Source organism: Diadema setosum, chromosome 12 (genome assembly GCF_964275005.1).
Source record: "Diadema setosum chromosome 12, eeDiaSeto1, whole genome shotgun sequence".
In the NCBI taxonomy this organism is placed as follows: Eukaryota; Metazoa; Echinodermata; class Echinoidea; order Diadematoida; family Diadematidae; genus Diadema; species Diadema setosum.
The window spans coordinates 1,021,456-1,046,660 of NC_092696.1; the positions used below are offsets into that span (position 1 = coordinate 1,021,456).

General features: G+C 38.0%; 1 protein-coding gene across 1 annotated transcript in view; it reads right to left on the minus strand.

The window, feature by feature from the left end:
- LOC140236270 (uncharacterized) overlaps nucleotides 1–23,855 on the minus strand; it is a gene marked incomplete at its 5' end in the record, with an annotated part of 262,437 nt that extends 238,582 nt beyond the window's left edge. Inside the window, 2 exons of the mRNA XM_072316228.1 lie at nucleotides 21,923–22,264; nucleotides 23,531–23,855. Coding sequence (XP_072172329.1) covers nucleotides 21,923–22,264; nucleotides 23,531–23,855 — 667 coding nt within the window. The remainder of the gene's footprint in view (nucleotides 1–21,922; nucleotides 22,265–23,530) is intronic.
- Nucleotides 23,856–25,205: the final 1,350 nt, after the last annotated feature.

Sequence of the window (25,205 nt, forward strand, 5' to 3'; positions counted from 1 at the left end):
CCCTACATGACGTCACCAGGACCGTCATGTTCTCTGAACGGCATATTTAGCTGTGTAGGCACATACATTTCCTATCGAAGGACTTTAGAATTGAACTTTCTTACACAAGTTCGAAAATAGTAAATTGATGCCAACCTGATGTACTAAAAACTCTCTTAAATACGACACATTTTTTTTTCATCCAGATTAGGAGTGATCTTCGTAATTATTCTTCCATTGAATTTGAATCTGAATTATGAATATCTATTGTGATTGAGGATCCCTGAACTGCAACAGAGAAATAAAAACACTTCTCTTTTAAATGGCAACGTCAAGGACGCTGGTATTATTATAGAGAGAACCCCCCCCCCCTTTATTTCTAAGCGATTAATATATTAGGTAGCGATAGGATTCTATTTCTCATTCTTATGTATGTTTTTATTACATTCCTTGCAGATGAAAATGAAAATAATAATCTAATAATTAAATCTTGAAAACTCTTTTAAAGGGCATTACCCATAATTCTAACTAGCTCTTTTGGCTGTCATTAAAGCAAATGAAAATACATTGAATTCCGTAAATATGACCAGTCGGTGAGGAAATTTCCTCTTAACGCCTGTAATGTAAAAAAAAAAATAATGGAATGATTGTGGCATTAACTATGATATTCCATAGCTTTGTTCAGAACCCCACTTAAAAACTTGTGTAGCCATATTGTAACAGGCCATAATTAAAATGATGCAGAAAAAAAATTACAGTAAGTAATCATTAAAAATGAAATTGAAGGGTTACCAAGTCTTCAAATTTGATTGTGAAATAAGGATCTAAGTAAGATCTCTTAAACCTAATTACTCTCAGAAAGGGGTTGTTATTATAATTCATGAGTGTATACCTAGTGTTTGAAATCTTAACACGAGAGCAGATATTTTGATGTTACTCGTGAGAAAGCCCACCTCTCCCTCTCCCACAGCCCTCAACAACTGTAATGCTATTAGCAGGGCTGGCGTTCCTCCTATATTGACTATAGGCAAGCCATTTTCTAAATTACCTATTGTGAATATAATGGTTTGACTCCAAATGACCTTTAGGGAGACCTTATAAGGAAAAGTTGACATCAGACCATAAAAACAACTTCAGAATCGAATTCCTTGACCCATAAAACCTCTAAATCTGACTTTTCAAATTATTGTAACACTTTAAAGGTTTTTTGTTATGGACTGGCCTTTAAACGTAGGTGGCAGCCATATTGGATTTTGCAAATATGCCGCCCCGGAGGGCGCCCATCACAAGAAATACGCCTTTTTTCAGTCGTCGACAACTGCAATTCTATTACTAAGGCTGGTATTCCTGGAATATTGACCATAGGCAAGCCATTTTTTCAATAAACTGTTATGAATACAATGGCTTGACCCCTAAATGACCTTAAGTTGACCTTATAAGGAAAAATTGACTTCAGACCATAAAAACAACTTCAGATTCGAATCCCTTGACCCGTAAAACATCTTAATCTGATTTTTTTTAAGTGATTGTAACCCTTTTATGTTTTCAAATGCAAGTGACCTTTAAACCTGTATGGCGGCCATATTGGATTTTGCCAATATGGCCGCCCCAGAGGGCGCCCTTCTTGGCGCCCATCAAAAATCGAAATAGTATGGTTTGGGCTACATGTGTGCCAAATTTGGTGCTTTTGGAAAATTTTGAACCAAAAATCCCTTGCGCCCCCCACTAGGATGCAGTCGTCATAGCGTTCGGATCCTGCACGTATCGCTGTGAACGTATGTCCTGGATCCATAACGTGGACTAAAAATTATAACCTGCGCCTCTGGAGTTACGTCGGAGGAATCATTCATCGCTGTGAACGTATACCCTGGATCTTTACCTTGGATCTATACTGTGGAGTGTTATAACCTGCGCCTCTGGATTTACGTCGGAGGTATCATTCATCGGGGCATCGCGGATCATTCATCTGTGCATCGAGCATCGTATTTGGATATTTCCAGGGAACTACATGAACCTTGTGATTTAAGATTTGGCTGTAATGCATGCAAATGTTTCCATTACTGATTTATAATTGTTTCTATTGATCATTAGTTTACTGATGTGAAAACTGATTACGAGTCTGTACCCACAATATCACTGTTAATAAACCGCCTGAACATTAGTTGATTGTTTCTTTTGTGCGATCATTCTCAGGGTGATTTTTGTCGTAACAAGACGGAAGATGAAATAGAAGGAAAGAGGAAGAAGGAGGAGTCGAATGTTGAAAAATCATTGAGATAGGAGAGAAAAGTGAAGGTTCATGAAACCAAGAGAAGAACGAAGTCGGCGAACAGTGTGGACTATGGAATGCGGAATCAATGGAGAAAGGACGAATAATCCCTCGAAGGAAAGGTAAGTCCAGGAGAGATGGGACTATGTTGAGAGAAGGGAGAGAGAGAAGGAGGGGGAGAAAACAAAGAAAAAAGAAAAAAAAAAGAAAAAATGATATTCAAGAAGTAAAGGAGAGGATGCTTAGCTGAATCCTGGAAAAAAACAAAGCTGCAGAGGATAGAAAAAATGGAGAGGAAGCTTGATGACAGTTAAACCCTCAAAAGGTTCCTTTAGGAGAAATGCAAAATGAGAGATTAAAATAATGTTAAAGTGTAGACCTGACGGGAGAAGGTAAGAGATATAACCCGTGAAGAAAACTGTAAACTAATCCAAGTGGTCCTGAAAAAAGACCATTGGGTTACATGGAAGGAAGAAATAGGATGGAAAAGAAGAAGAGAAGAGAACAGAAAAGATAAGATAAGTAGCGTAGAAATAGACAAAAGAGTAGGAGAGAGAGAGAGGAAAGAGATACGAAATACTGAGAGAAGGTGCTAGTGAAGGTAGAGCAAGATGTCTAGTTATTAGAATAACTTGGAAAACCGAGAAACTTGACGTTTCGGGCAGGTTTACTGTCCTTCGTCAGAAGAGAAGCGTGACCTGAGAAGAGACGGGCTATACAGCGTGTCCCAGAAAAAAACGAAACCGAGTTTCATTGCAATTCTTTGCCATCATTTGATTTACAACTCATTGTTCATAATTCATGCATGTCTGAATTAGAACACTAGACATTAATGCTACTAAATTTTCCGCAACGAGCAAATGGCGATTTTGAATGATTATTTCAGATTTTTTTCGTAATTTTTTGCAAGAAATGAAATCATAGCCTTGATATCCATTCTATTTCCTTTCGTATGACATCTCATTCGTAAAAAATGATCTACGCCTGCTCGAGAAAACTTTATTTGAAAATATGCTTCCATTTTACCCAGAAAGATGAATAGTAAATAAGGAGCCAGTTAGCTTTCCCGACACTTGCCCGACTTGGCAGATAACAATGGCTTTCATGCTTCAATAAATTTACACAAACATGAAAGGAGGGGGAAAGGGAATGATACAGACGGTTCGGAATAGGGTCGTAATTTACTACATGATCGTGAGCTTGCCTGACCAGCAAACCACAGAGCAAGGGTGTTCATCAGCGGAATTTTGAAGGGGGAGCAAAGTAACCGACCGAAAAAGCATTCCGAGCCCCCCCCCCCCCCACAAAAAAAAGAAAATGAAGAAAACGACTTTCTGCCTGGACTTGTACCTTTCAAATGTTAGAAGTGCGAGTTCAGTGATAAATAAAGTGATGTACCATCTCTTTCTGCTTCAACTCCCCCTTCAAAAACTGCAAAACCCCATCAGTGATGAAGGACGAACCGCGCGTGAGGAAAATGCAGAGATGAATGGAAACAGTGAGATAAGTTTGACGTATACAAAATCATCAAAATGTGTACAGTACGACTGTTGTAACCTTGATTTCCCATAGCCATTGGACTGCATGCAGCCTGAGAATACACGCGATATTAGTCTTCAATTATTGGTTAAGTCTCATAGCTTATTCTTAATAAATGACAACAAAGGGCTTCCCGTCTCATACAGCATTCTCTGTAAATACCACCCGAACAACATTCACTGTTATGTATAGCACTGCCGTAGTTTTGTGTGAATTCAATGGCGCAGGTGAGCCCATTGTCTAATGCTTAGTCGGTAGAGCTGAATGCTTGTTTTTCGACTATCCGTATGATCGGTAGAAATGAAGCATGTTTTCATGCACATTTTTCTCAAGCGTGCATCATTCATATTTGACGCATAGATTCTCATACGAAAGAGGAAAATATGGATATTTAGGCTACAAACTTTATTTTTTTCGAAAACGTAACGTTAAAAGTCTGAAAAATTCACTTAAAGTCACCTTTTGCGCGTGCAAATGAAAATTTGATTGTATCACTGTTCGTTGTCCTAACTCAGTCATGCATGAACGATGAACTTTAAGCTGTACATTAAATGAAAGAAGAAAAGTTTATCTTTCCATTGATGTATATTTCGAAAAGAAAATTTATGATTTTGATAGTAAAAATCTGCAAGGAAACTCGGTTTCGTTTTTTTTCTGGTACACGGTGTATATGGAGAATGCGGACTTCATGAAAGTGGTCGGTTGAGTCGGACTCGCAGGCGAGCTTAGCGTCGGCTGTTGGCGAGCGAGGTGGAGTGCTGCGGTCGTTGATGCGTTCTATAGGGAGATCACGGTTGTGATTTGCGCATGTGCAGAACAAAGGTCAAATGAGAATGTCTGTGTATTTGCCACTGACTTAAAAACGAAAAGAAGTCTCGAGCAACTTCGAGAATCTAAATTATGTCAGTACAATGTATGTGTTTCAGACAGAATTAGAACGTACACGTGTAAGTCATTCATCAACACTGTTTAGCATAATCTCTCCATGCACTTTCTCAACATTGATTTAATACAAGATGACATGCTTCAAGAAGGAATTCTTGATCACAACACATGTCCATGTTATTTCAAAGTCTGTTGTGTAGGGGTCAAATGAGACATGCACTAACCATGAACTCCCTTATTGTTCTCGGAGTGTGTAGATAGTGGAGTACATCTGTGAGTGCAAGCATGGCTGTTAGGAGGTCGTGGCCGGAGATTCAAGTACGGATTAGACAACACATAATACAGTATTGTCTCCTGCTCTAAAGGGACTGGTGCTCATGAAAATGGCAATAGTAGCCCGACCTGGGCACGCTCGGATTTGGCCATGGAGATAATGACAAATCAAAGACTTACAAAACAGCGGCCGCGGAACGGGGGGGGGGGGGGGGTTGGTGCAACCCCCCCCCCCCACACACACACACACAACGCCAATTAAAATTTGATTTTCCTATTAAAGATTGCGCCCTTACAAAGATCCCGTCTAAGCATCACTTACATTATGAAAAATCAATAATTCCCTCATGTACAGGTAAGTATCTCATTTTAATCAACCCTTTCCTCTCTGAGTTATCCCAATAATTTATCTTTTTGATAATTTCCCGAATATTCCATCAGATATGCATATACCAGATATATCTCAATTTCAACTTAAAAAGAAAAAGCTCCCTCGTACGGGATGGGTGGGGATAGCGCTCTTCCACGCTTTCTCCCTGGTAGCCCCCCCCCCCCCCCCCCCGGCCCTGTGCATACAAGTAGACTATGGCTACGCTTTGAGTTTTCCAAACATATGCCACAAAACGCTTTATTGCAATCAGAAAATACAAATCTCCCTCATGAAGGAGGGGGAATAGCCCTCGCTTATCCCCTCCCACATCCTCCTGCTGTCTAAAATGAAAAAAAAAAAAAGCTCCCTCGAATATTGGAGGGGTATCTTGCCACCCTTTCATTGATTGGTCCGGCCCCTCTATAGACTTAGTATACTTTGGGAAATTACAATTTCCGAAGTTCTCCGAAAAAAAAAAATGCTTCAGATCGCTTTATTTCAATTGAAAAAAACGCAAAAGCTCCGTCTGTTGCGACACGGATTGTCGCCCCTACACGGATTGTTGCCCCCGGCTCGGGGCGACAATCCGTGACGGAGTTGGCGGCACAGATTGTCGCCCCCATCACGGATTGTCGCCTGGCGACAATCCGTGACGCTTGGGCAGTTCCCAGTTTTTGACCTCGAAGGCGACAATCCGTGATGGCAAACAATTTGTTGCGACACGCATTGTCGCCCCGTCACGGATTGTCGCCCCGGGCTCGGGGTGGTTCCTCCGGTGTTTTGGTTGGATGGGTATGACTGGTAAGTTATGCGTGTGTGTGTGTGTGTGTGTGTGTGTGTGTGTGTGTGTGTATTGTGAGCTGCATGATATGTGATGTGTATGATTTGTAGGTGCGTACGATAAGTGACTTGTGTATCGGTTTCCGTATCGTTGTGTGTGTGTGTGTGTGTGTGTGTGTGTGTGTGTGTGTGTGTGTGTTTGGAGTATAATAATACAATATGTAGAAACTGTGCATGTGTGGTGGTTGTATAGTGGTAGTGGTTTGTTTGTCTGTGTGTATACGTGTGCCTGTATGCTTACGTGTGTATGTGGTATATAGTGGCGTATGTGTATATCACAGGGCATGTGATGGTGCGTGTTTGTGGGCGCAGTTTTGTTCCTGCATGAGTATCTGAGGGGTTTGGTGTTCGTGGGCTACGTAGGCCCTACGTATGTGTGTTGTGTGTGAGCGTTCGTGTGTCTACGTAAGGCCCCAGTCACAATCAATAATGCTCTGCGTCCGGCGTTTCGTCCAAATAAGTCTTTTTTTTTCTGCTGACACCCGGGGATGTCTTGCTGTCACCAGAGCATTTTTACAAAACATACGGGAAAAAATATGCGGGGCATTACGGAGAGATAGATAACTCGATTATAGACCAACCCTACTAATAATTGTTTTCACGAGAAAGTTTTCACATGTAGGGCCCTACCAAACCTATATTCCTTGAATATATTGGTTTGGATCATGTAGCACCTTCTTACTTACAAGGGCATATACATTAAGAAAATAGAATACATTACACAAATCTAGAATGAAATCAGTCATAAAAAACCCGACCACCATCCCCCTCCCCAACCGAAACGAACCTAGGGCCTACATCTATCCTAAATATTAAATCCTACCAACATCTGTCATACCATTTATAACTATCCTTCTTCAAATCCAATCCCCAACCCACCAACCCCTGAGTAAACAAAACCTAAATCATCCCATACCCACATTCACCAACTCAAATACATATATATATATATATATATATATATATATATATATATACACACACACACACGAAGGTTCGTTATTCCGAAGTTTCGTTTTTTTCCGAGGCTTCATTTATCCGAAACACACAATTCCCTATACGTAGAGGTTCGTTGATCCAAAAATGAAATTCGGAATAACGAACCTTCGGAATAAAGAGCCTTCTGACGAATGAGCCTTCAGAATAAAAAATAAAAAAAACTTTAGCAATAACGAAATGTAATAAAACATTTTTTTCGGAAAATAGAATTTAACTTTATTGATAACACCCACATTTCTTGAAATTGTGCGGCAAATTGAATCGATATGCAAATTCCAGGTGAGCTTATTATGAAGAGTCAAACCTAAAAATTTAATTGAAGAAACTTCTTCTATGGCTATATTGTCTAAATAAATATTCTGAGATAACTTTTCTAAAGAATTACTGAAAAGCATACATTTAGTTTTTTGAAGATTAATTGACAATTTGTTAGCTCTAGTCCAATAAAGTAACTTTTTTATCTCGATGTTCATAGTATCGATCAAATACACTGGGTCAGAGCTGGAAAGGAACACATTTGTATCATCAGCAAATAATAAAAAGGAAAGAATACTTGATGAATTTATGATATCATTGATGTAAACCACAAATAAAAGTGGACCAAGTAAATTTCCTTGCGGTACACCACAAGTGATATCATGCATAGCGGATTTGTGACCATTAATATAAACAAATTGTTTGCGATTGGTAAGGTAACTCCTGAACCACTCCAAGGCCATGCCACGAATACCATAATGAGATAATTTGTAAAGGAGTATTTTGTGGTCAATGGTATCGAAGGCCTTGGAGAAGTCCAGGAACACACCTATAGTATGATGATAATTATCAATGGCTTTGGAGACTTTGTCTAGGAAAGTGAGAACGACATGGGATGTGTTGTGTTGTTGCCGGAAACCAAATTGATTATTTGAAATAATCTTATGCCTATTGAGAAAATCCAAGAGTCTAAAGTGTACAACTTTTTCTAATAATTTAGAGATTATGGATAACAAAGATATTGGTCTATAATTACTGATGTCTTCCCTATCCCCTTTCTTAAAAATTGGAATAACCTTAGATACTTTCATTTCCTCGGGGACAACACCATTACTTAAAGACAAATTAAACACATGAACCAAAGGATCCACAATGCAGTTTATAATGTGTTTTAAAAGAACATTATCAATATTATCATAACCAACACTTTTTTACTCTTTAAATTCTGAACTATATCAATTAGTTCATTCCGGTGAGTGGGAGCAAAAAAAAACAGGAGCTAGAATTGGGCGTATCAACGGTTATGCCAGCAACAGCTTACTAGGTATCCCTCCCCACGCGCAGCTAAAAACACATACGCAAAAAAAAAAAAAAAATGGTGTAATAAACACGTTCTTCCATCATACACACAGACACACACACACACACACACACGCACAAACGGACACTAAATTATCATGTGCACGCGCACATTCACACTTCCTTGAAACCTCACGATGACTTTTTACATGGCATGTTTGCATGGATGTAGCCATGTAAGTTATGTGTTAGTATTTCAATGATTATATCCAGAACGATATTACCCAGCAAAATGTGCTTCGGGCTTCGGGCGACAATCCGTGCCGCCAGCCCTCGTCACGGATTGTCGCAAGGCGACAATCCGTGACGGGGGCGACAATCCGTGCCGCCAACGCCCGTCACGGATTGTCGCCCCGAGCAGGAGGCGACAATCCGTGTCGCAACATCCGTCGATAGGGAGGGGCATCCCCCTCCCACACCCTCCTGAAGCTCTACCTCACTGGCCTTTGTACATAGGCTACACAGAGATGATGCACACTTTGGATAATAGCTAAATTCCGTGATTTTGCTTTTAACACTTCCCTAAAAAAAAATCCCAATTATTTCCATTTTTTTTGGGGGGGGGGGGGTAGGCTAGAAAAAAAAAATAGTACTGCACCAAACGTTTGCACAGATCGCTGAATTTCAGGTCTGAAAATGTAAAATCACCTTCGTGTGGGAGGGGAAATATCCCATATGTACACCCTCCTGTGCATGCTTTTTCTGTTTGATTGCTTAACCGACAGCGTTCATGAAATTCATTGTAAGAATATGCAAGAAGTTTATTTGAATGTTACTACTTTATAGGCAAATAATGTTCAATATTAATCCACATCACACATGCTGCTACCTTAGCTCTAAATGTGCCAGGCCCAAAACCCCTAATGTGCCAGAGGTTTTTACCTAACGTCAGAACGTTATGAAACTGGCCTACAGATTTAGAAACCTCATAATATCGTTTTCACCTAAACGAATATCAGGCTCATTCCACTTTTAGAATAACGGACCTGAAGAATAGTGAACCTTAATATTGAATTTTCGGATTAACAAATTTTCGGAACAAAAACATTTGTAATAAGGAACCTCCTGAATTAATTACGAACCTTTTGCTTTTCATTTTCGGAATAACAAACCTTTGAAATAATGAATACAGGCAATAACTGACATTCGGAGTAACGAATCTTTGGAAGAGCAAACGTACCAAGGTACATCCTCACACCTATTGCTAAATCATCACTTTTTAACATGTGTTTTAAAAGTAAGCACAAAAGCACAAACAACTTGACGATCACTCTGTCTCTTAAATGTAAAATAAAACAAAGAAAGGCCTATATGAGATAGGATTTGAAATTAACATTGCTTTTCATTGGTGAGTTTAAAACACCATGTCATGATAAACGGAGGATTTGCGTGTTTTCGTCAGACAATGACTGTATACTGTTGTATTTTAGTTCGGTTATGACGAAATGTCAATGAATGACAAATAAACAAAAACATCCCCACCAGAGACTGGAATTCGATATAACGGGAGTACATTTGCAATTCTTTTCTCTATGTGTTGAAGCTCGATCCCTTATTCGTTTCTTCTCATTTTCCTTCAACTGCTTCAATGTTCTTTTATAACTTTTACGTTTCTTCTTGCCGCATGCCCATTACAAACTTCTTCCTTCATTTCATCCATTTTGCTTCAATATATTCTGATTGTGACTACGCAGCACTTTTCCGATTTTTTGTTTTTGTTTTTCTTTTTGGTCGCAGCATTTTCAGGTACTTAGGGAATGAGAGAAAAATCGTAGTGAAAAGAAAACTAAGAATGCATAAGGGCATAAGATATACAACAATCACAGCGAACGTTCGTAATGGAGACCAAAATTGAATGTGTTCCGTTTGAGCTACCGTACTCAAAAGATACAAGAGGGGAGCATCTGTCACTAGAAAGTGGCACCGTCTCTCAATCTCCTACTATGCAATTCATGGACTTATTCCACCAACGAACATCTGTGAGCAAAACATTTTGCTTTTGTTCTTACAGGTAAATAGAAGGCTGAACGTTATTCACTTTTGAGTTGAGAGATTCAGTGATTAAGTAATATTTTCAAGTTACATTAATGTATCGTTCAGTGATATATATTTGAAGGGTTTGTTTGCAAAAACCGATAAGTCCATTTTTGAAGATTTTGAAGTGCGATCTCTGTCATAAAGTACAAAATAATACCTTTTAAATGATATATTGGTCACCACATAAAAAGGTATATTTTTAAAGTTATGGTCAAAAGAAGCAAAAATTTTCTTATTATTCTCTTTATTTCTCTTGACCTTTAATCGCAAATATCTCCATTTGGCAAATATGGACTTATCGGTTTTTGAAAACAAACTCTTCATTTGTAATCATCAGAAATTTCCTTTCTCGGACCAACCTCCGTGAGTGAAACATTCAGAACCTATAATAGTGCAAATTGTCTCCAAAACCTCATCAGAAAGAAATTTAAATGCACAGAAATTACACGTAAAGCGAAATTCCATTTTCCTACTACTTGGTGTTCGATGATAAGCTGTATTATATATATATATATATGTATATATGTAGCCCAGTGGCTACTAGCACACAAAATTGCCCGGTGACGCAAAAGTACACAGCCCTATACAGCCCCTTCTTTGAGTTTATGCAATCAGGGAGGTCCCTGATGAAATCCTTTGTTTTGCTTCCTGTCAGACTTGGTGAGTGTCAAAGTTGGTGAGTGTCAAAACGTGGTGAATGACTGAGCTGAGAGGAGAGAAGTGGCTAGCAAAATTCGACCGAGCTCCTACACATTATGTAGAGAAGCAATTAAGAGCGTCAGAGAATTTTGGAACTTTGAGAGTTGTTTGAAGCTTGAGGAGACAGGAGCAGATTTTTTTTTTTTTTTGTTGGAGACCACTAAGATAGAGTTGGAAACCCCCTTCCTTCACCCATCATGTCCTCTCCAAACTAATTATTAACCTGCACTGACACTGTGTACCTCGCTGACATAGAACTGTGAGCGTCATCACGATGATGTTAATCGGACTGTTCACCTGATTTAATTCGGCTCACCCAAAGTCAGAGTGTAATGAACTCGAGCGACAACTGGTTGACTGGCGTCATGGTCATGATGGTCGGAGCATTCCATCCGACTGAGGAAAAACATGTACCTATTGTTGTAGGTCCATGGGCAAAGTAAAGTGACAGCGACTGTATTGATGCTGGACTCCCCACGCCCCTGGTGATGAACCGGTTGACGAGTTTGTGATAAGGGCAGATTTCCGACTGGACACCCCAACTCATCGACGATGACGAGATCGACATGCGGAGGAGGTCTTCATGCGTCGACCAAACAGACGTCGAGCTAAGTGGCCACACCCCCACTAATTTCATTTTCCCAACTAACCAAACCCCTTCCCCTTCCGTAAAGTAAAATGGTCGTAAAGAGTCTCCTGTTAATGAGTGTTAAAGAGATGAGTGAGAGAGAGAGGTCCAGTTATATTATGTATTATTGATTAGTGTTGCAATGGTGACAAAATACCATTCCGTAGATATTTGCAGAAACTGTGTCATGAGTTGTAAAAAGGAAATTGTTTGTGAGCCATTCATTATTTCAGGCCTACGGGAAGGCCGGTGAATAAATATGCTGTTTGAAGCATTAGAGTTAATTATATAAAATTGAACCCTTGTTTATATTTTGTCCTCACCCCTGTGGAGAAATATTTGGCCCCTTTTAAATTTTGGTATTGAAAGTTGATGATGATTGGTGTCTATGTGATTACCTAACCCCCGACCAGTACAGAGAGAAGCTAACAGACCAGACCAACATTTATCCGCCTCTGTACAACATTGGTCGCCCCCTTGAGACAATTTGGGGTTTGGGGGGGGGGGGAGTTATATATATATGATATATATATATATATATATATATATATATATATATATATATATATATTTGTATATAATTGTAGAGAGAGAGAGAGAGAGAGTTAGAGGGACTGCAGCATAAAATTGGAAGCAAATTTTGAGCTGTTGGTTCATCATGATCATATACGGCCTTAAAAATATATTGTTTCCTTGTAAAAATTTACTTTTCGTTATTCGAGCTGAAAGTTTTGAAGAATAAAGGACACGTTCGAGACAAGTTATCCGTATTGGTCGGATTGTTTACGTCAGGGACGTTCGCTGAAATTGTCAAGGACGTTCGTTTTACCACTAGGGTCATCTTCCAGGACGGATAACTAATCGACAGAGAGTACGTAGCCTTCCTAACTCTTTCAAAATTTTAAGCGGGTAGGTTCAATACAAATTATACGAAATTTGACACCCTTTCACCATATATATTGCTCGGAGAGGGAGAAGGAGGTGGATTTTCAGAGAAAATATTCAATATTTGCTTTTCTTTCGGTAAATTATAGGGTACAAAAAACACACGCGAGCCCCAGTCCGCTCCAAACATGACATGTAGCTCCCCGGCTAGAGAGCTGAAGGTAATTGTACCTTCGCCATCAAAGCAAGATGGTGCCCCACTCGATAACGATTTAATCATCAACGACGTTCTTTTTTTTTTTCTCAGAGGTTACTCTAAAGATGTAATTTCGGCTCTCATTTGACAAGGAATGGGCAGAAAATCAAGACATACATATCATCATGTGGCTAGATCTTATAGTCGATTACGATTGAGAACAATATCGCCAATTACGTTCAATGGGCTACGATGTTTATCAGTAAATAGCAGACGCACGTCCGTGACGAAAACTAAGTATAATCTTGCATAAAAGAATGTTACGTCTCATATACAGGTAGTAGACGTACAATTTTTGCAGGATATGTACATTAGGTGAACACCAAATTTTAGTATACATTTAAGTTGGGACAACAAAATCGAATTTGCAGCAGCGATAGAGATAAAAGCATCACGGACGTTTGTCTGTTTAGGACTTTTATAATTCAATTTTTCTCTGTAATCTAATACGTGCTCGTAGAGTTCGTATAATTTTGTGGTACATACCCATGACATGCCAGATCAAGAACACGGTCACATAAAACATGCCACGTACCTTAAAAAGGCACATTATTGATTTAAAAAAAAAATGAAAATTATTGTAAAAATAGCGTTTTTCCGGTATTTTTACGCTTTAAGTCCTTGTGAAATGCAAAATATCAGTCGAAACTCAACCAAACCATACATTTTCTGAAAAGAACTTTACCAGGCTTTTAGATGACATGAAAGAAACTGGTCTCTTAGATCATCCTGATGTGTTATAAGGGAAAGAGTGGCATAAGGTGCGAAAATGGGCAATTGTACGTCGTTCAAATTTCTCACCCTTATATATACGTGTTTGCCATATATTTTCCAGATCAAATCATTCGACACTCGTACTAGGGTAAATGGAGAGCCCCTTCTTAACAATACAGATAGGATGCGCGCCCTCTCAGTCAAAACGAAAAAAGACAAAAACGAAAATGCGAGAGAAGTATCTTACAACTGTCAGCTGCTTTAACGCATGGATTTTCATGATTACGCCAGTGATGCCAACTTATAGAATATATTAGTGCATTACCTGATTGAAGTTGGCCTTACTGTAAATCGTAAACAACTCCATTCTGTATAGTCCGTAGTAAATAACATATGTAAAATGGATCTATGGTGTTAGGTCTTACCCGACAGTTCGAAGCCTCTGCGCCGAGGATCTTGTAGAATTCCACGTGGAATTGTGAGTTACAGACATGTACCTCACGAAGTACACTGGTGGAACACATATATTCTGCCAAGTCACGCGACACAGTTCTTGAGCATTTCATTTCGTCCATCCTTAGAGATCGCTATCAAATGGACCGAACATTGATTGATAGTAGATAAATAATGTTTCCGCAGTAGAATACGGTTGAAAATGTGAACGCCGGATTTTTATTTGAAGGTAGGAAATTCAGAGGGATGGGATAATTTAATACGTGTCCAATTCATATCTTAATTTCACTAATCACAATTTTGGTGAGGAAATTATTAATTTTCAATTTTATATATTATTAGAAAGAGCTGGTATATAGCTAAAGTTACATCAGCCTCGTGTTATGTGCCCCCGCTGCGTACACAACGTACCCTATATACAGAATATATACTACAGTATACCCCGTATTGATGAACACTGTTAAAACAGAATGATTTTTACAACAAAGTACAATTATGTCACAAAAATATCCTCTCTATGTTCTGTATTGTAAATTTGAAGAGTTTGTTCGCAAAAACCGATAAGTCCATTTTTGAAGATTTTGAAGTACGGTCTCTGTCATAAAGTTCAAAATAATGCCTTTTAAATGATATATTGGTCACTACATAAAAATGTACACTTTTAAAGTTATGGCCAAAAGAAGCAAACATTTTCTTATTATTCTCTTTATTTTTCTTGACCTTTAATCGCAAATATCTCCATTTGGCAAATATGGACTTATCGGTTTTTGCGAACAAACTCTTCATTTCTTAACTTACGACAAAATATCAGTTCCAACAAATTCACACCGCAATATTATCCGATCAAGTTTTTTTTTTCCTTTTTTTTGGGGGGGGGGGTATTTTTCATTTTATTGTTCATAACGAAATGTCTATAATAACGACAGAAACCTGCCGGTCCAGTGGACTTTTATTTTCTAGTTTTTTATGTTTTGTTTTGTTTTGTTTTTGCTTTTATTTTTATTTTTGTTTTTGTTTTTTTTGTTTGTTGGTTTTTTTTACGGGAGTCCACTTTATAACGAGAAAAAAACTTGCAGCCCAGAACATATTCCTTCCATACAAAGCGTCTTCAGTTTTAGCAAAGCTTGACTAATTACTACCCTCGGCCGTTACCTTTTGCAAATCTGTCTGAATTTACGCAAGCTTGAAAAGTTAAACTATTAACAAACAAAAAAAAAATCAATTATTTCCACAATAACACAATTGAATCACCAAAACTATTATACAAAAAGAAGCGCAGGGAAATATAATTCACGAAATTAATCACCAAAAGTTATGACAATTATTTACACTTACTACAGTAACTTATGACAATAAAGACTTAGATTGCTCAACAAGTCATCTTGCAACTGCATTATGCATAAAGACATTTTTATATAAAATATTATACATTTAGGTCCCTTTTGAACATTTACACGATTTTGCATTTTGAGAAAGGTTTACCACATTAGCATGTCTATTTCAAATCGACATTCAATCTGTGACACTTACCACTTGGTCATGCCGAACCATGAACGCAACTCCTGACATCGTGTGTTCAGGCGAAAGGGATGTAAGTTTGTATTCCTGCCATTGCTTTCCCACTTCCCTTGTTGCCTCCTTAGTATGACATTCAAACGCAACGTCAACGCAGAAATCACGTTTACTATCATCAGCAAAATCAACTTCAAATTCAATGTACGGATTATTATAGAAGAATTCTTCAGGGCAGTCTTTTAAGCTTTGGATAACATCAAGACCAAGTTCATTCCCTGAACCCGAGGCGAAGTAGAATAGGTTGCGGAATTCCTCCAGCCGACTAAGAAGTTTGTTTTTCACCTTGACGTACATGCCGCGATCATTGGCGAATAAATACTTAATGTATACCACTGCAATGAATTCTTGAAACAATTTGTGTGGGAAAGAAACAGTTGAGGCAACCAAGGATGAAATGTCAACATGGCATCGACGCTCCCTTGTGATGACATATCTTTCTATAGTCAAAACACCCACTCTGCAGCATGTTTCCATGGCATCATGACAATCTCTGAATTGTTCTTCAGGGAATGAAAGATTCCTGTCCAATAAACCGTTAAGTGCGATCTCACTTATGTCTTGGATTGCCCTTTGAGCTTTTTTCAATTGCTCAACACCATTCTGATTCTGAAGATTTTCACAAACTTTAGATATGTAGTGTTCTTTTAGGAATGAGATTATTTCTTCAAAAATATTGGAGAAAGTTTGCAATTTTTGCATTTCCTTCCGTTTTTCCTTACTGTAGTCGTTCCACATGAGGCAAAGCATTGCACAGTAGATAGGAAATGGGGCCATGTTCGACCGGATGACATCATTTTCCTTCATAACATTAATCAAGTCTTGGCCAAGATTGTTCTTCTCTCTAATATTAAAATATTTCGTAATATAAGCTGATAAATTCTCCTCGCTAAATCCTTCGACGTTAAGAAAAGTGTAAGCTTCGGTAAGAGTCTTGTCCAACATAAATTCACTTGTTCTCCACGGTCGTGTAGTCACAATTATTCTGCATGATATATATAGCTTTATTCGTAGAACATGAATGAACTCAGTGCTGTTCTCGTCATTTAATTTCCCGCCAAACTCATCGAAACCATCAAATATAATGAGAACTCTTTTTTGATTTGTTGAAATGAAGTCATTTAACTGGTTCGTTTTGGCTTTATTTGAATCAGAGAGATATTTTTTGACAATATCACCGATACTTGTTGCGTTCTTGACATCTCGAAGAGGAATTAGGAGCACCATATCCAGATCCTGGAGAATCCGCCCCTGGCACCAGTCCCAGACAATCTTAGCACACAGTGTTGTTTTCCCAACACCTCCCTCACCCTGGATCAGAAGGCGATGTGAAAGATCTCCATTGTTGCTTGTAAGATCTCCATATGTTATTGGTGTCTTACGCTTGCTTGTTCTGTCTATTAAACTTAAATTGGTATAAATTTCATCTAATTCAACACGTTCCATAAAGTTGAGTGGATCCACTCTGACCCTGCGTCGTGTCATCCGGTAATACGCCTTCAGATCGTCCTTGCATTGCTCTACTTGCTCCTTTGTAAGCGATGATGGTTCTTAGAAGAGAAACCAAACGAAAACAAAATCATTATTATTATTATTATTATTATTATTATTATTATTATTATTATTATTATTATTATTATTATTATTATTATACATTTGTGAACCTGCATCACAAAACCAACAAAAAGTCCGCGCCAGACATGGATTTTTAGTTATGGACAGATTATGAATGGGCAGACTCTAAGCTTTAAAATGATGTATAACGCAATTCAGATGGACTCCCATAACCTATATAAATACTGGAAAGCAAGCACACAATATAGAAAAGTGTGAACCGAGAAAAGAGGCTCTGAAGTACAACGTGTATTCAAGCGTTTAGTCTTTACCAAGCCGGGCTAGCTGTGCGATAAACGGACAAAACACAGGATGTAAACCACTGGAGCAACAACAATGAAGGGATTATCAGATTAAGCTGAAATTGAACATGCTCTATCAACACATTCTGTCCATGACAAATGCTTACATTCAAAGTAGAAGCATTATCCTTTCAAGAGTTATTAGACTTGAAATTGAAGAGTGTGCTATTGATTTCAAGAAATGAAAAGGTGGGGCTGCCAACTCTCACTCATTGAGAGTGAGACTCACTCATTTTGGTCCTTTCTCGCCTTAAAACTTTATCTTATTTGTATGCATTTCTATTGATCTTACTCATTTTGACTCCTAAATTACAGCATTGACCTATGTGAGTCTCACTTTCAACTAATTTCCAATGTTGGCAGCCCTGAAAAGGGCTTCTAAAACATTACATGATCATTCTACCCCCCTCCCCCCCCCCCAAAAAAAAAGGTTGTAGAAAATTGCTGAAAATACATTTTCTCATTCATGTCATGATCCCCCCCCCAAAAAAAAAAACAAACAAACAAACAAACAAACAAACAAACAAAAAACCAAAAAAAAAACCATAATGTTGAAGAAGGATTGCTCTTTCAGGAAATATGAAAAACTCAAGATTGACTAGGTTGACCAATTTTACCTTTTTTTTTTTGAGCCCTCATGTAAAATCAAGGAGTGCGACTTTTTGTTTGTTTTGAGGTGCACGGTAATATATATTAATATATACCATATATACCCGCACAGACACAGGTATGTATACACCGATAAATAAAGAGAAAGAGAGAGAGAGAGAGAGAGAGAACGAGAGAGAGAGAGAGAGAGAGAGAGAGAGAGACAGCTGGAGAGAATATATCTAGTTGGTAGATTCAATAGTATCAACTATTCTTGCTCACAAAGGATATCATTACAAATTACTTAAAGGGGATGGCTAGTAACTGATCAGTGGGAATTATTGGGAAAGCTGGGGGATTGATTATGCCAATGCCTGTGGTATTCATTTGAGAGTATATTATAATTGTTTTATGGAAATGATTTGCTTTAGATTGGTCTTATATTCAAGTATTGTGCAGTCCAATGTTTCCAGGTTAGCATGAGTATAATAGTGTCGGGCCGTAAACGATCACCCCGACATTACACAGTCATGCTAACTTGGAATCATTGAACTGCACATTACTTGACTATGAGACCAATCTTGAGCAAATAATTTCGACACCACAATTATAATGTTCTCTTAAATGAATCCCACAAGGATTGGAACTGTCATTCCTCAGCATTCCCACTGATTCCCACTGATCAGTTGCTAGCCATCCCCTTTTATCCCACATAAAGTATCACAGAACTATATTATATCAACTATCTGCATTACATAATACAACCTAATATGTTGTGCAACGACTGTAACTAAAGACATAATATATCATGTTGAAAAATTAAAAGTTACTGTGCATAATGTACTAGTGTTCTTTTTCTTAAATACAGCGAAGAAGATTGTGATTATCTACAAACTTGTTTGTTTGTTTTTTTGCCTTACCCAGCTCTAATTCTTCTATCGCGTGAAATCTCTCTGCTATGTTTGGTCTCCGCCAGCAGGGGTTCCAGCCACATCCTGAAATATTATTATTATCATCAACAACAAGAGCATCACTATAACGTTGTGTTCATAACATATTCCGGGTACAATATTTTTTCACACTTTTACGTCTCCCCTCTTTTCAGCACAAGATTCTAAGGCCAGCGTTATTTCAAGTATATGCCTGACATGCCTGATGTGTGGTCTGCTGCATTTTTCCTTCGATTATCGATTAATCATCGTTGATAAATAGATTTGTTAATTATGTTACATGGGACAATTATTCAGTCGTCTGCAGTGATGGAAAATACTATTGATAATGCTATTTTTGTAGAAAAAATGATAAAAACCATAGAAACCCAAAGAAACACACACATACGCACACACATTCACAAATGGATGAAAATATAATGACTTCAAGAAAAAAGAACACCTTTTCGCGGTAGATAGTCCGGATGTTTGTTTTGGAGATACTTCCCGACAAGGAGAAATATGATGACTATGGCAACAGGCACAACAATGGCGAGTGCAATGATGACACCTGGATTAACACGTTTTCCTGAAATTTGATAGAAATAGACATAAATTAAATACGTTTTCATTAATTACTCCACTTAGAAGACAGTAAAATAAACACATGCCAACTATACAATGTAAGATTTTAGTGTCTGGGTTTCAGTGTGTGTGTGTGTGTGTGTGTGTGTGTGTGTTTATCTTTGATAATGACATACATGTAATTATTGAATGCACGAATATATCATTATGTATTATCCCAACAAAAATTATTATTCAAAGGACACACTTCTAATTGAGTCATCCTACGAGACCAACGTACGAGTTACACGGCCCACAAGCTCCTCATTGATAAAAGGGCATTGCAGGTCCATGAGCCATACAGCTCGCGAATCATACAGCCTATCAGTTTGACATTTAGGGCAAAAGGGTCCATCAGTCCGACATCGGGTAAACAATGCCAACGAGTCTGACATTATATTACCAAGCATCAAAAAACCAACAAAAAGTCGCGCCCCTCGATTTTGCGTGAGGAATGATTAAAAAAAGGGTGAAACCGGTCAACTAAGTCAATCCTGAGTTTTTTCTATTTTCTGAAAATAAGGTATTCTTCTTCAGCAATATTCCTAACTTTGCGATCATAAAATGACCGGAAAAGTGTGTTTTCGGAAGTTTTGTCTACGATCCTTTTTGGTAAAGTAGTAAAATAGGGTATTTCCTAGATCTCCCTTCTTCATTTCTTGAAAATCCGTTTTACTCTCTTCACTTTTAACTCAAAAATGTTTGAAAAGATAACACTACTGCTTTGAAAGTTTGCATTAAGCATGGGCAGAATGTATTGATAGAGCATGCACAATTTCAATTTAATCTGATAATCCCTTCATTATTGTTGTTCCAGTGGTTTTACACCCTGCTTTTGTCCCATTCATCGCACAGTTGGCACGGTTCTGGTAAAGATTAAATAGACCCTTTACTTAAGGGCCATCTTTTTCTCAGTTAATACTTTTCCAAAGTGTGTGATTTCTTTCCAATATTTAGAAAGGTTAAGAGAGTCAATTTGCAATGAGCTACCAAGAATTATATCATTTAAGCTTAAGGTCTGCTCTTTCAGAATCTGTTCTTAATCAAAAATCTATGTCTGGCGACTTTTTGTTGGTGTCGTGGTTCAGGGTTGCATATATGCAACCTAAAACAGAAACACCAAATACCATGCCAAATACATCTTATGAGACCAACACTGCATGCACTAAAGGGATGGTACAGTGTTGGTGGAGCTGAGGATTTAGCTTTTAACATTTTTGCGAGATACAAAGAAACCACTTATAAAATGTTACAGGGCATGCCATTCTAAGAGGAATTCAGAGTTTATTCGATTAAAATTGGTTTTAGAATGGCAGAGACATCCAAAACAAACTGAAAAACAACAAAAATAAAACAAAGCAATCGTAATAAAATATGGGTCCCACATTTGATTAGTATTGCTCTGTTTTGGCTATATCAGCCATATCATAACCAATATTCATGAAATAAACGTTGAATTCCTTTCGGAATTAGATACCCTTTCATATTTCGTTTCTCATTATTTTACCCCAAAATGTTAGAAACCTGGAGTTAGGTTTCAACCAAAACTATGCGAGCCCTTTAAGCATGTTGAACAAGCGAGTGTCAGACTGGTGTGCCGTTTTTTAATACCTATGCTCATGGGCCTATTCCATGCCTATATAGAAGTCGATATCTCGGACTGTATTAATCGTGGGCTGTATAATTAGTTGGTTCGGACTTGTGACGCGTATACCTCTATAAATAGTCGTATGGGTTTCTTCTTCTGCTGCTGCTCCTTATTATTTTCATTTTGTATCATTAGTATTGTTGGTACTGTCATTATTATTACTATTATTGTTATTGTTATTATTATTATTACAATCATTATTAGTATTATTACCATCATTATTATTATCATCATTATTGTTAACTGAAATAGGTCAACATTTTCCTAGAATGCATCTTTTCCCCCCTTTTTTACTAATAAATTGGAGACCGTTGAGTAAAATGAACAACTTTTGAGGTGGGAAGATTACTTTGGTCAAAGTTTGAATGAGCGAACTTTTTAACCGCGACCAGTCTCAATCAAAATATTGGTTTTAAGCAAGATCACGTGTATACCGGTTACTACATGTATTCAGAAACATACAATTTGCATCATTTCGTGATACCTGGTACAGGCAGAACCGTGATTTTTACGGTCGACGTTCCATTCAGCGAGTCACCAGTAGCCACGCACACGAAAGTTTGCTCTGTCCCACGTTTAGCTGAAACAGTGATTGTCTCGAACCTCTCGTACGTGCCGTCAGAAAGTGTGTTCTGTTGTGAAACCACGGAATTCAGTCTCTTTCCCGACTCCTCGGTCCATAGCATGGAAACGTTTGGTTTGAATCCACTCACGACACACGTGAGTGTAAAGGAAGGGGTGTTGTAGGGGGATTGATATCTACACCGGCTTTGATGGGAGTGACTCTTATCAACGCATTCCTCGATTGTATGTCTTGACGCCATCGCTTTGAAAATAAAAAGATAATAATGATTTTTGGTATGACACATAGTTTGTATTCGAATCCAATATTTCATAGGAAATAACTAAAATAGCTAACTTTTGGACTTCATCCTATTGTCATGTAAAGGCAGTTGTACTACAGTTATATGATTTGCTATGTAACACATAATGAGACAAGAACCTGAAGAATGATCAGATGCATGGGCGTTTAAAATCCAGGGGGTGGGGGATTGTTTCCCCTCCCCGCTATTGGAGGAGGGAATAGCCTGTACAAACATCTCTCCTCCCGGAAATTTGAAAACAAAAAATGGAAGAAGAATTTGCGATTGCATTAATGTGGACATATTGCATGACATGTAATCGCACGCCCGCCTATTGAAAGCTAAAGAGAGGTTAACAATATTCTGTTTTCTAGGATTTGTATACATGCTTTTATCAAGCGCTCGCTCACTTCACTTCGGAAATAAGATATATTATAATATCGATTTCTTTCTTCTTCTTTTTTTTTTTTTTGGTTCATAAATTATGTTGAAAACGTCAAATACCATATCACTCATGTTAGTATACCTGCTATGCGCCAATCGGCACCATCAAATTAACACACACACACACACACACACACACACACACACAAATGTACTTTCTGTGCTGAATTTGGCACCGAGCTGTTTCGTGTTTTGCACCCCAAAGTATGGACTAGTACCAAATCAAGGTTCTGCGGATGTTTTTCCTACCAGTTAAAATCATGGCGAGGTCGGGGCAGTATATGCTAGCAAGTCAATGCGATGCTAGAGTAGAGCTTTCATTGCTTCTTTTCCATTCATTTGAATTGTTGTTTAACTTCTCCCCCCCCCCCCCCAACATCCCCTCGAACTCACAGAGGTATCTTATTTCTCCTCTGAGGTTATTTCTTACTGATTCATGACATGATGAGAGGGGGAGTATATGTACGATATGTATATAATTATTATTATTATTGAAATATATATATATATATATATATATATATATATATATGAACAGTTAATTTGCAAAAACAAATAAGTCAATATTAACCAAATGGAAATATTTGCGATTAAAGGTCATGAAAAATAAAGAGAATAATAATAAATTGTGTGCTTCTTTTGACCATAACTTCAAAAATATACCTTTATATGTAGTGACCAATTTAAAATTTATAATTTTGTACTTTATGACAGATATCGTATTTTAAAATCTTCAAAAATTGACTTATCGGTTTTTGCTAACAAACCCTTCATATATTTCTTACAATCAATCGTCATGACAGTGGAATTGTCGAAATTTTCGTGATTCTTCAGCTCAACCTGACAATAGTAAAGACCCTCATCTGCGACCTCTAAGTCGCTGATGACGAGGCTGAAGTTTTGGTTGATGTCGAACCGCTCCTCCAAGCTCTTAAATTCCCCATCAGCGAATCCAGCCTTGATCGCCCTCTGCTGCTGACCTAAGATTCCCTCCTTGGCCCAGAACACTGCTAAAGGCTCCTCCTGGATAACACACCTCAATCGGATGTCGTCTCCTTTCCATCCTTGAACGTTGGGGGCAGTGCTTACCACTGACGCTACACAGCGGAAATTTGAGCAAAGTCAACCCGGCCGTGTCATTCTATGCCTGCATGAAGCTACATACACACATAACGCACATTCCAGTATAGTCTCGTCGTATGCATTGTACCTGTCTTCGTGACCCATTTTTACCAGCAAAGAGATCACAGTAACATTTATGTTAATGATGCGCCATTCTGTTCAGCATAACTTGCGAGACAAAGCCGTTCATTTAATTTGGGTTTTACGCGCTTTCAATAAAGGTTTTCTATTTTTCCGCTGAAGTATAAATGATCTGCAGATGAAAGATTGTTTTTTTCCAGTTTACTTTTCGAGTTTACTTTTACAAACAAGGCCAATCTTTAGTAATCTGAGAGAAGAGATAATAACAGGCAATTCTAGTGCCATCAAAACAACCAATATGCTGACCTTTAAACTTTCGAAACACTGTGTTTCTCCCTCCTTCTCTCGAATCGAAGATTATTCAAAAGATATTTACAGTATTATTGTTACATTAACATTTGATACTCTTTCCATAATGTGAATTAAGCCAAAGATGTCCTGAATGGGAATTATGAATGTCGTCCAGAAATATTCTCACTTCAGCAAATACAAATGGTAATGGAAGGTGAATTCAAACTAAAAGCATCAATGTCGTTATTCTCATTTGAAGCACAACAACGAGTGATATCAAGAAAGTTCATTGATAAATGTTATAATCCTCTTCGTTCCCTTCGTTCAGATTTATATTCACAGATCAAAATACAATTAATGTAGATCTGATTCCCTAGGGATTTGCGATATTTCAAATGTATAATGAACATGTAGATGTACATAAGTTTGTCGTCCCACACGTAAAGATGATCCTTTGTAAAGCATTCAAGGAACACCTTTATTGGTCAAGTTAATTTTGTGCGCACATTAAACTAAGGAAAGAGTTTAAATACGATATTCTGGTAAACATGCGCCTACGTTCAGGGGCGCACGTTACGAGTTCGACATCCACTAGTCATACAGCTCACGAGCGCGACATCACATGCAAAATCATGCGGCCAGTGTGTGTGTATGTGTGTATGTGTGTGTGTGTGTGTGTTTGTGTGCATACAGTGTGTACAGTGTGTGTTCTTTCTACAGTAAAAGCACTGAGACATAATATTATTTTCATTTATTTTGGAAATGCATCAAAGAGAAGGAATTGTGGCAAATTATCATTCCTAGTGTGAATTGAATTTAGAATTTAGAAGAACGGGAAAATATGAATTGGGAAGTTGTTCATATAGGACCTCAACATCCGGAAACTCGGTAAAAATGAAAGGATGGAATACAATTACCTTGATGATTAAATATACTTTACATTTAGCAAGCTCAGTTATTGAAGGG